The sequence below is a fragment of the Athene noctua genome, chromosome 27, assembly GCF_965140245.1.
Source record: "Athene noctua chromosome 27, bAthNoc1.hap1.1, whole genome shotgun sequence".
Classification (NCBI taxonomy): domain Eukaryota; kingdom Metazoa; phylum Chordata; class Aves; order Strigiformes; family Strigidae; genus Athene; species Athene noctua.
Window position 1 is genome coordinate 4,647,178 of NC_134063.1, and position 16,217 is coordinate 4,663,394.

General features: G+C 54.9%; 1 protein-coding gene across 3 annotated transcripts in view; it reads right to left on the reverse strand.

The window, feature by feature from the left end:
• Positions 1-1,988: 1,988 nt before the first annotated feature.
• Positions 1,989-16,217, reverse strand: part of CTXN1 (cortexin 1) — a 40,269-nt gene continuing 26,040 nt past the window's right edge. For 2 of the 3 annotated variants that reach the window (XM_074927941.1, XM_074927943.1), the window contains exons 2-3: positions 4,119-4,232; positions 1,989-3,598 (exon numbers count right to left, since the gene is read on the reverse strand). In XM_074927941.1, coding sequence (XP_074784042.1) covers positions 3,177-3,464 — 288 coding nt within the window. In that variant the 5' untranslated portion in view covers positions 3,465-3,598; positions 4,119-4,232 and the 3' untranslated portion in view covers positions 1,989-3,176. Of the gene's footprint in view, positions 3,599-4,118; positions 4,233-8,056; positions 8,163-16,217 lie in introns of those variants that run through there. The other variant, XM_074927942.1, reaches the window with a different exon arrangement.

Genomic DNA, 16,217 nt, shown 5'->3' on the forward strand with positions numbered 1-16,217 from the left:
AGGTGCTCTTTTTTTTAAAAAAAAAAACCAACAAACTATTAATAATAATAAATTAGCAGAGATGGGTTTGTGTGTGTGTGTGTTGAGCCAAAATCTCAAATGAAAAAGCTCAAGATTTCCTTCATTCCTCTCTGGTGCGGTGTTTTTTGGTTTTGGTTTGTTGTTTTTTTTTTTTTGTATTGACATTTTCTTGCTGGTTGTTTTTTTTGGGGAAGCGTTGAAACCCAAAACCTGTGCCCCTTTGTCCCACACAGAGAGGTGGCTCTTTGTGGAATTCCTTTTTGTATCAGAAGCAACAGCAACAATAAAATTATTTTGGGTTAAGTGTTTCTGTGTGTTCCTCCTTGTCTGGGGTCAAGGGGCAGTGGGGAGGCCACGTCGGAGGCAGCCCAGGAGCGTGGCAGGACCAGTCCTGGCTCTGACTGGAGGAAGCCTGAGCTGGTTTCTTCTCTGTATTCCTCAGGGACGCAGTTTGGCTCTTACAGCCTCCCTCGGCTCTCCCACCCCGGCCTGTCTCAGCCCCCAGGGGGGCTCTGGGGTCCTTCCCAAAGCCTTGGAGCAGGAGGCAGATGAGGGAGGAGGGACAGCTGCATCACCACAGCCTCTCCCTCCCGATCCTTTGCTCTCTTCCAGCAAGGGGAGTGGAAGGAGAGCGACGCCCGAGGGCTGAGCTGGAGCCCAGGGGAGGGGGTGTCTGCACCCCATCATTGCTGCTGGGCTGCGGAGAGGTCACAGGGGCCAAGACAGGGATGGGGGGGCACAAGAAGGGCTGGCGGCGAGGAGGCAGAGGGGATGCAGGAGAGCAGAGGTAAACGTACTGCTGCCACCCGGCTCACCCACCTGGTGCTGTGGCCGGGGAAGACGCTGGCTCTGCCCGTGTCATGGTCACCCTTGGCGCCTGGCTCGCCCCGCTTTGAAGGGCAGCACCGCTTTCGCAGCTTGCTGGGGGTTTTGCCGAGCTGTGGTTGTGTGACGCAGAGGTTGTGCACCGCTGGGCTTGTCCAGACCCTGCAGGGTGTGCGATGACACAGGGGCTTGGCCGCAGACGGTCCCATGTGTCCCGGAGTCAGGGTCCAGCTGGTTGAGCTCAGCTCAAACCCTCGTTCCGGGCTGACATTCTCGTTTTTAGCAAGTCCCTCCTGGCCTCCCAGCCCAGCCGCAGAGCCGATGTGCCACAAGAGGGCAGGCAGGGCCGCAGCATCCCTGCGCCCAGGAGGGACCCACCGCCTCGCTGGGTGGGGGGACAGCAGGGGACCGCTGTGAGGGGGGGACAGTCCCGCCCTGAAACCTGGGCAAAGGAAAACACGCTCCCACTGAGCTCAGACAGCTGGAAACTGTCCCCCACACAGGTTCCTGAGCTTGGCAGTAGGTGAATAGTGGTAGGCCTGTGTCCGGCAGCGGGGGAGGCTGTCGGAGGAGGTGCAGAAGCTGGGTGCTGGGCACCCACGTCCTGCCAGTCACTTCTCTGCAGCACCCAGCAGTGACTCCTTGCAGCCTCCTCCATGTCAGTGCTCATGCGACTGTGGGGACGCTCCAGGGGTCACCAGCACCCACACATCCAGAAGGTCCCTCTGGATGCAGCAGAACCCACCCGGCTGCTGCCTGCGTGGCTGCACTCGTCAGGCAGCCCCAGACTGATGTAGCAGGCACAGCCAGGTGCAGCCCACAGGTCCCGCAGCGGACGTGGCCAGGCTGTGGCTGTTCCTGCCCAGCCACACTGGTCCAGGTGCCCTGCTGTGGCCAGGGAGCACCTTCTGCATGTCCCAGACAGGGCACGTGTCCGGGTGCAGGACACCCACAGCACCGTGGCCCGGTGGTGATGCTCCTGTCCCACACGGCACCCAAACCCTCAGGAGCTGCTGGTGCTGGGAGATGGGGGGGTCTTGGCTCCGAGAGGGAGAGAGGGGGCAGCCCACCACTGCTTGGGCACCACCAGTGCTCCTCCAAGAGCTCGCTGGGACGCGACAAAAAGCAGAGGAAGAGCTGTGTGGGGTTAGCACAGTGCAGCTTTATTTCCATGGTGGGGGAAGAGGTTCTCCCCCATGGGCTCCGATCACTTAGTACAAAGCTTCTTAGTGGCCCGCAGCCATAACCCACCATGGCGTTTGCTAGCCCCGTGGCTAGCTACAGCACCCCTACTCAACAGGCATGGTTCCCACAGAGGGGCAGGAGGACAGCCTTGTTTTCCCCTCAAATGCTTACACAGCCCTTCTGATACCCAGATGCAGGATGGCCAGGGAAGGGCCGGCCACCCCCAGCAACCCCCTGGACACAGGGAGGCCACCCAGATCCTGCTGGAGCAGGGACTGGCCAGAATGGGAGATAGCGGTGGGAGGCTGCCAGGCTTGGGCTGGCTGAGGAGCATCTCGCAAGTGTCGTGTGGGACCTTTGATCCCTCCTGGGATCCCCGCAGGGCCACCCAGGCAGGTCTGCAGGGAGCTGCATGACTGCACCTTGCTCAGACCATTTTCACCAGTTGGGCAGGGACAGGTCACTACGGTGTAAAGCGGAGAGCAGGCTGCAGGGCTGGATGCCGAGAGGGGGCTGTGCGTGGGGGGTGTCCTTCTCCCCCTCACTTGTGGGGAAGGGGAGGGGAGGGGCACTTGGGGCTGCCACACAGAGAGGAACAAAGCCAGCACTTGGGTCTGGTGCCTATAAACCCCCTGACAGACACAGCTCAGCTACAGGGACACACACACACGCACTGGACCACGGTCAGCACTCCCCAGAGGACACAGACGAGGGCGACATGGGGGGCAGGAGGAGGTGGGGGTCAAAGCTCTGGCCTGGCACCAGGCAGAGCCACCCAGACCAGGAGCCCGGTGGGCCGTGGCTGAGGGCAGGTCCCGCCGTGCCCTGCCCCATCGCCTCCTGCCCCTCACTGCAGCACGCGACGCTGCCCGGGGGCACGGTGGGCAGCAGGGACCACGCGGAATCATATCACCTCTCCAACACATCTCTCCAAGAGTCCTGCAGACTGCGAAGAGAACTGAAAAGTGCTTAGAAAAGAGAGAAACCCCTAGAAAACCCACCCCGGACAAGAGCCCGACCTCACCTCCCTGCCCGGAGCATCCGTGCTGGCCCAGGGCAACACCACAGAGGAAGGGGGGGCCGGGGCCGGGGCCAGCTGGGGTGGGAGGCACACAGAGCACCCAGGCTCGCCCCATCCCTGCCCTCTACACCAAGGCGTAGTCAAACTGGCCCCTCTCCAACCCCTCCTTGTGGTCAGTCCAGGAGGAGGCGGGCATGCGGCTGTAGGGGTCCAGCAGGATGCGGAAGCAGCGCACCATCAGCATCACCAAGAAGACGAGGAGGAAGATGACAAAGGCAAAGACAGTTTTCTGCTCAGCATCCATACCCGCAGTGCCGGCTGGGTGCTCAACCAAGGAGGGGGAGAGCAGTTCATAATCCATCGTCGATGCATCATTCATGGCAGAGGCGAGGAGCGTGTGGGCAGGGCGCATTCGGCTGCCCCAGTGCCCGGGCAGCCAGCTTCAGCCTCCCCGCTGTGCCCACGAACCCAGAGCACAGGTCACTCCATAGCCACCGGCGCGGCTACGCCGAGCCCAGGATTTGCTCCTGCCCAAGCCAAGAGCTCCTGGAGGAGAAAAGCAGAGATGGTGAGGGAGGAGGAACTGGTCACGGGCTACACCAGCTCTGCTAAATAACCACCAGCAGCACAGAAGGGCAGGGAAGCTCACAAGTGGATCCCTGGTTTTCTAGCAAGAAGCCTCTTGTGAGGGGTATGAAGGTGTGGGATGGGTGGGCAGCCCAGGGCACTGGCGCAGAGCTTGCCTCTCAAGTCATAAATGCCCAGCAAACCTCTGGGGAGGGTGCCCACCCGTCAAGGCTAGTGCTGCGGGGACCTTTTGGACCAGGTGCCCAGAATCACAGGAAAATTCACACTGAAAAGAACCTCAGCTGTGGATTCAGTGTGGGCTGCTCAAGCTTTATCTAGTCTGGTCTTGAAGTTGTCCTGAGAAGGACACAAGCTTAGAGTTTACTCCTACTGAGGGACAAGTGTCCAGCTGCCATGTGTCCCTTGGCACAAGGACTGCCCCGGGTTTTGCACCAGGTCTAGAAGGAGCTGAGTCCCAATGGAGAAGGAGAGCACGTACCTCACTGCAGCTGCATGGGGACACTAGCATTGCTATTGCAGCAGAAGGAGGAGAAGGCTGTGTCCAAACAGCCACGTCACTGAGGAAAGATCTCCAGGGTCCAGATTTCTTGGGCTAGGGATGCAAAACAGAAGGACAAAGATAGCAAAAGAGGTTAACAGGACTGGTCACTAAGAGTCATAGAAAAACACCACAAGGCACCTCTGAAGTTCTCAGTGTCTCTTGTCAGAGCAGCACTGGATGGAGTTCACCTCGGGGAACATCCACACCAGCCTCCCCTTGCACCATCCTGGAGCCTGAGTGCTCTCAGTGCTGTGGAGACTCCAGAAAAGGAAAAAAGTCCCACTGTGAGATATCAGGAAACGGCCAAAGCATCCCCCTGCCCTCCCAGGCAGCGATACCATCCCTGGGAGCACTGTCAGTGGGAAAGTGGAAGGCAGAGCCCAGTCCCAGATACAGACCAGAGCAGGTTCAGCATGGCTCTGACTCACTTTCCTTTATCTGCAGCTCCTGGCACGCCACGAGGAACAGGGCTTGCAGGCTTTAAAAATATTTTCATGTAACAGCAGCAAAATAAAGGGCAAGAGCATCAACAAGGTGAGCACAGCTCTTCACCCCCAGTCATTTGGTACTCCCTTCCCAGACACATCTCTCGTGTCTAGACCAGACACGGGGTGTTCTGTACGTCTGTAGGGCACTGGTCAAGCCAGCCCTGCTCCCCCCGGGACACAGCACCACCGTAACACTGCCCACGGGGGTGGCAAGCCCTGAGCTGGCATCCCTGCGCCCACCTTTGGCCAGGGTATCTCTGAACCCCCAAACACCCCAAAACAGCTGTTTGAGCACTTCCACTAACACCAGCTTCCCAGTTGCGGAGGCTCCGGGTCTCACTGGGGGCTGAGCGGGGAGGCTTTGCCCTGCTTTGTCACAGGTACCCTGTTTCAGGGAAGTACTCGGTGCACTTCCCCAAAGGGAAACTGTACCTACAGCACATGTCACGTTAAATCGGCCACCTCTAGCAGGACACCATCCAGAAGTCGCTCAGACTGTCAAGCTTCCATCACACTGGGGTTTATCCCTCCCCCTTTATATCCTCAGCTGAGCATGGGGTGCAGGGATAAGTCAAATAAGGTTCCCACAGCCCAGGTACCACATCGGGAGGGCAGGAGGATGAGTGGACTGAGCTGGAGGAGATCCCATGTGGGCAGGGAGCACTTGGGTCTCCTGTCGCCAGCCAGAGGGTGATGGCTCCATGTAGCCCTACCTGGGGGATGAACACCTGCCCGTGGAGGAGCACTGATGGGACAGAGCATCCTTCTCCTCTCCACGGAGGTCTCTGGAGACAGGCACAGCTCTCTACAGCCTCCATCTCCTCGCAGAGGAGACGTGTGTGCCCTGTGAGCCCTTAGGAACCCCCTGGGCTTTGAAAGCATTGCAGTGCCGGGGCATCGCTGCCTCCCTGCTGATCTCCTCTGTGCTCAGGAGAGATTCATGCTTCCCACAGACACATCTGAGTTTAAAAAATCCTCCTTCGTGGTTCTTGGTGCCAAAGATGCTCAGGACAGGCCCTGTGCTTGCTGACCCAAGAACAAATCATGTATCTGGAGATGCCCAACTGACTCTCATAAAAAGTGCAGGGAGGAACAGGCACATTCAGGACAAAATGCAAGTTTTTCTGCTAAATATCCCTAGGATTACATCCTATAGCGTTCAGGATAAGAGATTTCCCTCACATTTGGCGTGTGTTGTTTTTTCATTACTGTGTGAAGAATCCGATCTTAATTTCCCAGGGATTTTGAGCAAAGCAAAAAATGGTTGATAAGACAGTTAAATGAAGGCAGCTGTTATTTAAGGAACATTTGATTGAGTTTTATTAAGATTCATGTTCCCTTAGTAACTGAAAAGAATACATGAGCAAGGAAATTGCCTAATAGGGACAGAACTCACAAAGGAAGAGGATCACTGTCAACAATTCAGCAACACTGTGGTGAGATTTTTCTGGGTATGAAACACGCATTAAATGTTAATTTGGGAATGGCAAATATCTAATGAGATATTTATTTAAAAAGAAGTATGGAGCAGTGCTTACCGATGCAGGATGCCATCTGGTATGGAGGGTTCACCCTTCCCACTGCAGACACCTCCAAACTGAGAATCTGAGTGGGCAGTGAAGGGAGGTTATGGGCTCTCAGCAGGGATGGGGCTGCACAGCACTGGCATGACTCAGCCTGCTCTCTGGACTACACCCAGACACTCCTGCTAATGCCAGCTTATTCCATCCTTTAAGTCCTTGCAGGTTTTTGACCAGGGGTCAAGACCTAGAGATGGGTAGTGGTTGGGAAAGCACAAGAGCCTGGAGAAGAGAAGGCTCCAAGGAGACCTCACTGCAGCCTTTTGATACTTAAAGGGGGCTTGTAAGAAAGATGGGAACAGGGGTCATGGTTTTAAACTAAAAGAAGGGAGATTCAGACTAAGTATAACGAGGAAATTTTTTTACGCTGAGGGTGGTGAAACCCTGGAGCAGGTTGCCCAGAGAGGTGGTAGATGCCCCATCCCTGGAAACGTTCAGCGTCAGGTTGGACGGGGCTCTGAGCAGCCTGCTGGAGTTGAAGACGTCCCTGCTCACTGCAGGGGGCTGAACTAGATGAGCTTTAAAGGTCCCTTCCCACCCAAACTATCCTATGATTCTATGAAGTGTCCAAAGCAGAATCAGAGCCTAATTAGGGAAAGCAACTGAAGAACGTCTTCTGTGCCAGCCAGAAAGCAATTTCTGGATACTAACATTTCGGGTATTGCTTACTTCCAATTTACAGCAGAGTAACCTTGCTCGAAAAAATCTGTTCCTCCTTCAAGCAGTTTACTCCCACCACCAAATAAAAGATGAAGTTGGTCTCCTTGGCAAAGCTGTGCCCTGCTCTGCGTTAGCGCACGGCCCATGCTCCGTGAGCTGGGCGCAGAGGACGGGGAGCGGGGAGCCCAGCTCTGGATCCAAGGGACGAGGCAGCTTCCCAAAGTCATGGGTAAATTTGTCTCAGGGTGCACGGAGGTTAAGTCAGCTTTGCAACACCTGGCACTGAAAGGTGGGCGTTTTATCAGCAGGAATTTAAGAAGACCAACATGATCTGCACAGTGAAGCAGAATTGCGCCAGAAAGGCTTGATCTGCTCAAAGAATGAAAGTGGAAGATGACAGGACGTAAGCCCCAATGGAGTGGGGTTTAATTGCATGGTGTCATGGATGCAGTCCAACAACTGGGGAGTTACTCAGTTTACAGACTTTTAAATATACCCAACTTAGTACTTTTATAACCAAAAATAGACATTTACAATTATATAACAATAAGAAACGAGACTAATGTCTTAAAAGGAGAAACTGGAGCTAATTTTGATGGAGGAGAGCTAGGAGGGGCTAAAATACTTAAATTCAAATGAAGCTTTCATAGAGACCAGAATAAAATGACTGCACGCAGAATAAGAACTAAAGCAAATTCATTAGGACGGTGCTAAAATAACCCTGCTTTGAAAAGCACAACCCTCCTGCTGCTCCCCGTACAAATCTGAGACACCCGGGAGAAAAATCCGGAAGATGCGATGCATCCAGGGTCCTGGGAATGTCTAACAAAGATGGTTCTGTGGTCAGAACCAGCCGGGCAGGGGAGCACCATGATTCAGGGCTCCGGCAAAGGGCTGAGGACTCATCTGCTGCTCCATGGGAGCCGGGGGGGGTTTCAGAGGCCCCGGCTCCGAGGGTTGCCCTTGGTTAATATTCACCACAACGCTGCACATGGTGCACAACCGCCTGTTGCAACCAGACAGCAAATGTGATCGCCAGGGAGACAGGGAAGCAAACGCCCTCGCAGGGATTGCAGGCAAACAAGTTTCTGCCTAAGCAGGAGGATTTCTAGGACCTAAGCTCCTTAGAGATGGGAAAAGGTTTTACTTGCGAGTGCAGCAGGGCTGCGGCACTCCCTCCGTCCTCCCACAGCAAAGGGTCTGGCTGCCCCAGGCGGGTCCCGTGGGCTCTGCTGGGATGGAGGCAGGCGGGCGCCGTTCTGGGAAGTGCACCCTTGCGCTTGGCACCGGCACCCGGAGCTCAGGAAGCAGCTGGATTCTTTGCAGGGTTTACCTTGCCTTTTTCAGTCAATGCTGCTGCTGGGTCAAACAAACGAATCCCGCTGGGTTGTTGCATGGCTGCCAGCGTAAGCACAGCCAGAGGCTCTCCCGGGGGAAGCTCAACTTCCAGCGGGATGCAGACCCGTGGGGTGAAGAGCTGCCCCGTGGCCTCGGAGGGATTTCTGCCCCATATTTAAGCACATTGTGAACCTCCTGGCTGGCAGATGCTGAACACAGGGCTGTGTTCTCCAGCTGCTCTATGGGATGAGCCCTGGACCTGAGAGTAAACGGGGATGGGACCATCCAGATGTATTTCTGTCTTCCCTTCCTATCCATCCCAAAGCCAAATTGCTGCGTTGTCCCTGGAAATCTGCTCCTGTCTCTGCCACCAAGTGCTGGTGCAGGGCTCACACAGGGGCTGTCTCTGTCCTCCCCCAGCAGACAGCCAGGCCCAGCAGGAACAAAGTCGTTTCCCATTTCAGGGATCCAGTCTGCCGGGAGAGCAGTGTGTGCCACCTCACCTTGCCAGCTCCCCTCTTATTTCTGCCAGGGAGGCACGCGAGTCTTCACCCCAGCACCTCCACCGAACATCCCCGGCAGGGAGAGACCCTCCTGTCCCCTCCGAGGTGGGTACGTACGTTGTACAGACAATGCTGTGCCCCAGGAGGGATGCTGAGACCCCCTCCTCCACCTTGAGCCTGGCTGTGTCCGAACCACCCATGGGGTGCATCTCACCCCAGCCGTACAGGCAAACACCAGGCAGCTGCCCAGGGACAGGCAGTTCCAGTCTGCCAAGGTACCACAGTCCACGTCTGGGCTCCCTGTCTGTTCAAGCTTGTTACCTGCAGCAGGATTCTGGGGGCTCCTTTGTGAAGCCTCTCAGCCCCTCTCCATCACCCGGCCCTGTGAGGGCTCAGTGTGGGGACAGACCAGGACATGTGGGGTCCAGGAGACATTCTGCCGTGGGTCTGGACCAGCTGCCAGGATCCACGCCCAAGGAAGATTCCAGATCTCAGCAGGATCCCCCAGTTGTCCTGATGTGGACAGACGTTCCCTCATGCTCTAAAGCCTGCTCACAACATCTCTCTTCAAGCAGCTTCCACGACAAGGAATGGCAGGACAGGCTGGAAGTCCAACGCAGAACGTTTGTACCCCAAACCCTGATGTAAGAGCTTGGCCGGTCTTCTGCTAAACCAGCCCACGGCTAACGGGAAGGCCACCTTCTCCACCACAGCTTCTCCAAGCCCATGCAGCCACCATGGATGGGCTCTCCCAGCCAGGCAGCTCTGCTGGGCAGGGATGCAGCCACGTCCAGCAGTTAGGGGAAGATGAACAACCCACGGACACGGAGGGGAGAACCGAACAGATCAGGACAGGGCAGGAGCACAAGACACTGAGTGTGAGGGATGTTCCATCCACTTTTTGGCAAGTGAAGGGGGCAGCTCTTCAGCCCAGTTCAGCCCAGCCCCAGCTAAGCCCCCAGAACCCAAGCTCTGTGATCCCTGGTCCCCATGGGGGGCACAGGAACCCCGGCCAAGTGCAGGGCTCTGCAGCACACCCTTCACGTACCTCCTCGCCATGGTCGCACGGAAATCCCACCGCTGCTAAACAAAGCCACCTGGGAAGAAGATAAACCCCCAGGAAAGGCTGCTCCCACCCATCCCATCCCATCCCAAAGCCTCCTGCCCTCTCCATCCAGACTTGACAACCGCCATGAGAAGATATTACTGGACCCTTGCACCAGACAAACAAAACTGGCCCCATCTCCTGAGCCCACCACCACAGAGGGGGGGGGTGTCCCTGGCAGCTGAGCACAGAGGGAACTACCCCCCAGCTCTGCTCCCCACAGCGTGAGCACTCGAGAGGGGACGGGGCATGGACGGTACCTGGCTGGCACGGACTCCCGGCTCCATCACTTGCCATCTCAAGGGAAGGAGCAGCCGCCTCTCTCCTGGAGAGCGCACAGGGAAGGCAGCTGCTCTTCACTCACGCTGGAGCGGGTTCCTATGGCGATGCAGAATCAATTATAATAAAAGGTGGAGCACAGCAATTGGAGATGAGGGAAGTTTCGTGAGCTGCCTGCCTGGGAAAGCCAGACCGTGGGAGAGCTCTGAGCCTGCCCATCGCCAGGCTACAGCTCCTGGATCCCCGTGTTCCCCTCCAAAAGCCCCTCTAATCCCCAGGGCAACACAACTGCATCACTGCTCCTCCAAGACATCCAAGACCTCTGCCTGCCCACAGTGTGGACCTGAACATGCAGATCCCCGAGAAAGAGAGAACAGAAGAGAGCTCAGGTCCTGCTGTACAGGAGCCCCAAGGGGGTAGAGGCAGGTAGCAGTAGGAGAAGTCTTCATGTGAGGGAAACCAGGGGGGACACCCACTGCTACCTGATCTGGAGGAAAACGGACTCATCCCTCCTCATCCAGGTGGTCAGGAAGGGGCAGAAAAGACTCCAACTGGCTGTTGGAGGCACCTAGAAATGTGGATTGGATGCCAAGGTTGCATGTAGCTGCTGGGAGCTGATGCAATCCCTCCCCATGTTCCTTCCTCTCTAGAATTTCAGCAATTTCCCCAGTGCAAAAATTCATCCTGCAAAAATTAATCACCAAACCATAAAAGCAAACTCCTCTCTCTGTAATGGTTCCAGAGGAGCATAACTGTGATCCCCAGCCCCGTCAGCACACCGCAGCATGCCCCCTTCCTACAATGAGGTGATTCATTGTAAATATCTGGAAATAACCACCCAATTTCCTGCGCTACCCATCTTAGCTGCTAATTGAAATGTTTTTTTTCTGAAAGGTGCCTACAGAGAGCATTCTCACACTTAATCAGCGCAGGGAACGCTCGCTGCCTGGGGCAAAGGGGACATAGGCCACATTAGTGGCCTCCCTGCAAAATTAATATTCCTTTGCTAGTCACCTGTCCTGTGGCAGGACTGGGAGCGTGTGAATGAGCAGCTCCTGAAGGCCGCCTCCACAGCCACCCACAGGAGAGTCGTGGGAGCCTTTGGGGCTCTGCGGTCGCACTGTCTGTGGAGCTGTGAGCCCTGCAAGCCACAGGACCTGCCTGGGTCCAGGATCCTCGGAGTCCCACTGCTGATGTGTACCCACTGGCAGAGCATCCTCCATGCACCCCAACCCAACTCAGCCAGTATAGCCAGTCTACTCCAGCCCAGCCCAGTCCAGTCCAGCCCAGTCTAGCTCAATCCAGTTGAGTCCAGCCCTGCCAACTCCCATCTAAGCCTCCCTTTGTCCTCACAGCCGCGATTTTCATGTGTCTTGTGCACCAAGTAGCCCTGCCGCATCCTGACCGTCACAGCTCTCGGCCAGGCTGCGACCTCTGAGCTGGTCACACACCAGCACAGTGTCCAAACTCACGATAGCAGCTGGTCCCCAAGATGATGGCATGAATTTTCATCATTTCCAGCTGTTGCTTGTTTTTCAGACCCAAATTTCTGTGGGCTTCCATAGGGCTCATCACCCCATCCCTCTCCGAGTGACTGTGTCTCTCCCAGTCACCCTTTGCCCCAGGTCACTGGGCTGCGAAGACAAGGGAGCACAAACCAATCCCTCCCCAGATGCCCTGGCACTTTGTGTGTTTTCCATGAGGAAGTCTGCTCCAGCTTTTGCTAACATTTCTAAACCAGATCCATGGAGAGGGGGTCTCAACACCTCCCCCAGCCTTTCCCCTCTCTCAGGAGCCAGCTGGGTACAATTCGCAGAGCTGCTGTGGAGACCCAGGCTGCAGCCAGCACCCTGCACCAGCCCAAAAGGACCATCCCATGTCCCTGGGCATCCTCTGTCCTGCCACTCCTGTGTCAGACTGTGAGAGCAGCTCTGCTCCACGGTGGAGACTGTGGCTGCATCTCAATGAGCTCCTGCTGATTCTATCTCCTTTAAACTGATGAGGGTTGTTTGTGCAAACACAATTACTTCAGCTGAGGGCTCTCCATGAGCCGGAGCCATGTTATGGGTTGGACAGGATTTCCCTTGCTGGGATTGTCTCCAGCAGAGCAGGCTGTATCTGGGACAAGGGCTGCTCTCTTCACACAGAGCAAGAACCAGGAGGAGCAGGAAGAGCCCTGAGCATGCAGGTGAGCAGCAGTGACAGCCCACACCTTCCCGAAAGCATAAGAGTATTTGTGAGCAGCAGCAGAGCCTGGGTGCAGTGAAGCCCCTCACTGCCACAACCTGGTTTGCTCTGGAGTCTTCCCAGAGGAGCACGAAACCACACCAGGCACTGGGCACACTCCTCGCTGCAACAGGGGCAACAACTTTTACTGTTGTGCCTGGTGGCATCTTGTGGAGACCAAGCAGGTCTCCTCTGGCCCAGAAGTTTCCAGCACTGCAGGCAAAGAGCTCGCCAGAGCAAGGTTTGCTGACCAAAGCAACAGACCTTGTGCTGGAAGCCCCCAGCTCTGGGGTGTGTGTGGGGAGAGCACATCTCTCTCCTTCAAAGAAGTGGCAGCAGGACAGGCACAAAATGGCCTTAGTGACTACACCTGTGGATTCCCCAGGACCAGTGACTCTGGGCAAGTGACCCCTGTATCACTTTATAGCCCAGGCCTCGTGTACCCAGGACCCCAGGGTACAGGACACGCAGCGCTACGGGACACGGAGCAAGGCCTGTAGCACCCACGGGATGTCAACCCTGTGTCTCCCTGCCAGCAGCTGGATGGGCATTCATGTAAACTGATTGCATGGACGTAAAGATTTCAGCTGTATCACATTGCTTGAGCTGGCCACCTACACCCCAGACAGGTAGGAAATATTATTTTAAAAAATAAGGAAACAAAATAATGAAACCTTATCCAGGATGTGGAACCGGTGCAATAGGTGCTCGGCATTGTGAAGGGCAGCTGAGAGCTGACGTGGCGTGTGCTGTCACCTGCACCCCAGAAAGGGCTGCACTGCTGCAACCAAAGCTGAGAGCCTGGGAAACTAAGAGTGGACAATGCCACCGCGCCTACACCTACCCTTAAGAAAAACCTCATCCTGAGACCTGCCGCCTGGGTCTCCTCTGCCTGCTGCCAGAGGAGGTGGAAAAAAATCCCCACGAAGAGAAAAGCAACACTGGAGCTCTCAGAGTCCACATGTGGACCACGGCCCGCCAGGCTCTGAGAGACACGGAGCTTCCCTGAGGCCCTGGGCAGCCCCGTCACACCACCTGCACCTCTCCTGCAGCGCCAGCACGGCTGAGCCCATGAGCACCCGACCCGCCTGCGCACATGGAGACGTGTCCCAGCCTTTGAGAGCACCGAGTCCTCTTTTCCTCTGGTTTTATTTCCTACCCTGCACTGATCTTTGCCCTTCCGAGCACCGTACCCTCTCCCTCTGTCCCTGAGCAGACAAAGAGGAGGCTCTGGAAGCCTGACTCCAACTGCTCTAATGCTTTTGTCTTGAAATTCATTTTCCCCCCCCACCTTAAGTCTTTTTCAAAAAGTATATGCCTGGGGGAATCGCTATGTTGGGAGCTTCCCACTCTGCCCTCACTTTTTGGAAGGGTTTCAGAGCTGGAGGATATCCTTCTGCTGAAGATTTTGCCTCTTGCAACAAAAAATAAAAGCTGGATGAGCCTCAGGGAAACTCGGGACACCAGTTCCCTGAGGCACACGGAAGATTCTGGCATTCAGAAATATTGATCCTGACTTCACTTCAGAGCACGGATTTCACACTGCACCACAGCCTGCACAGTCACTGCCCCAGCAAAGCACCAGGAGGGGTGGTCCAGGCTTCAGATCATGCTGAAACCAATTCCACTGTGGAGACAGCGAGGGAGTTTGCTCTGCCTGGACTTAAAGGACTTGATAATTAAATGAGGTTCAGCCTTTGCATTATCTCACCCCTCGGCCAAGCGCTTTTGAAAGAAAAAAGCAGAGTGTTTCTCTAATCAAAAATCTATTCACCTATGAAATGCAATAAATCTCAGAAAGGGATCTAAGCACTTTTTTTTTTAGTGCTGACAAAGTGATATTGTAAAATACTGCAGTGGTTGCACCGGGTAAAACCCTGTGGCATGGAATGACTGGTTTTGTCTTTGAAGACAGTGACTGCTAACACACACTTGGATGCTTCAGTTCAAGGCAAAAATAGATGCCCGTGGCTCAATGAAAAGCATTCTTTATTCATGCAGGTTTCACCGATTCAAGATTTTAACTGCTGATGGTAATTAATGAAAATTAACTTCTGACTTCTTGTGAGACTGGATTGCAGCAAGAGCTGCTGCTGGCATGGAAGGGCCTGGACAACTCGGGAAACCTTCTCTCCCGGTCTGAAGGCCACGTGCTGAGCTGCTGCAGACTGCCGAGGCGTGAGGCAGGAGGGACAGAGCCAGGTCAGAAGCACCAACTCCCTGTCTCAATCCCCAGAGTGGCAGAGCTGGTGGCACAGTCCCATCCCCTTTCCTGGAAAGTACCAAGTGCTGACCTGAACCTTCCTTCCGAGGGCTGAGGCCACATCTCTCCATCATGCTTGGGTGACAGTGAGGGAAGAGAACGTCCTTTCCTGGGCTCATCCAGAGCACTCGGGAGCAGCTGACTCCTCTGTAACAGCAGCTGATCAAGCAGAGAATTGCACCTCATTACTCTTTCCGATGAGCCAAGTTCAGCTTTGCAAAGCCATGATGGATAACGTGAATGATGTTTTATAGTTGACCTGTTCTTTGAGATCTGCAAGCGTTGTGACCTCTCCCTACGCAGCCTCCTGCCCCCAGCAGCTACCAAGACCTTCCCTTAACCATTACAAAGAGAAGAGGAGAGGAACCATGGTCCCTACGATACTCTAGCACCTGTAGAGTTCATGACAGTGTCAACTCCAAGTCCTCTGCAGCCAGGGACTGCCAGAATCAGTCAGCCCTGGCGAGGACCAAGTCGTGCCAGGGAAAGTGCACAGGGATACAGTTCCTAGGCCATGTCTCAGAGGGTGAACAGGCAAGTGCAGGGAAAAGCAGAGGTGGCCCAGGCCCCAAGCCTGCACGTCCCATGTCTGTTTGTGTCAGGCAAGATAGAAGCATCTCAAAGGTCATTCCTCTGCGCTCCCAGAGGCTGCTTCTGACACAACTTCTGCCCCAGAGACATGGGTAATGTTAGGAAAATCAGGGATGGATGTGTCGCCTGTTGCTGTGGCTTTGACGGCTGGCATTGGTCAGCTGATTGTTGATGGTGGACTATCGAGATCTATGAGATCATCTAAGTTTGTCCAGCTTGCTCCGTATAACTCCCTTGAAGATAAACTGCTCCAGTGCCAATAACCAAGAGAAAGAGCACAAAGGCTCATGGGCCCAACCCTTGGGATGCAATTCTGGAGCTGTCACCAGACAAAGACCAGGCTTCAAGCAAATGTTTGCTGTCTTTTGAAGCAGACCCTCTTTTGGGAAAAAGGATCTTTTGGACTCGGCAAAAGAGAAAGAGAAGCCCTTCCTGCACCCCAGAAGGTGTCTGGAGAAGTCACTCCATTCTCCTCACCAAGCATCAATGCCAAGGGGTTGGCCAGGTCATTGGCAGCTGCTGGATTAAGTCCCCAAATCCACAGCTGAGGAATGTTATTGATGTTGCAAAGTCAAGCCACTTGAAAGCCAGGATTTGCCAGACAGAAGGTTCTCTCAGCCACTTTAATCGGGGCCCCTTCTGTAACAGCCTGATGATACAGCAATTAATGACAAAATCACTCACTATTTCTTCTTATTCCTGGGCAACTGGTTAATGCCTCTGCTTTTCTTTCCTCAGTGTTTGGCCCTGCTGTTCTACATGCTCCATCCAACCCTGTTTGGAGTATGAGACTGAAAAACCCTTTCACAATTGCTATGGTGGGCTCGAGCTCCAGGAGTGCTGAAGAATCACCTCCCCAGGACAGAGGGTGAGGACAGACAAGGGTTTTGGAGAAATTTATTGCTAGTTTCAGCCTCATCTCATCACATGTATGAACTGACATTTTCACCCCATGCACAAGTGTGGGCCAATGAAGCAGTAATCATCATTATGTTTTGTTTCA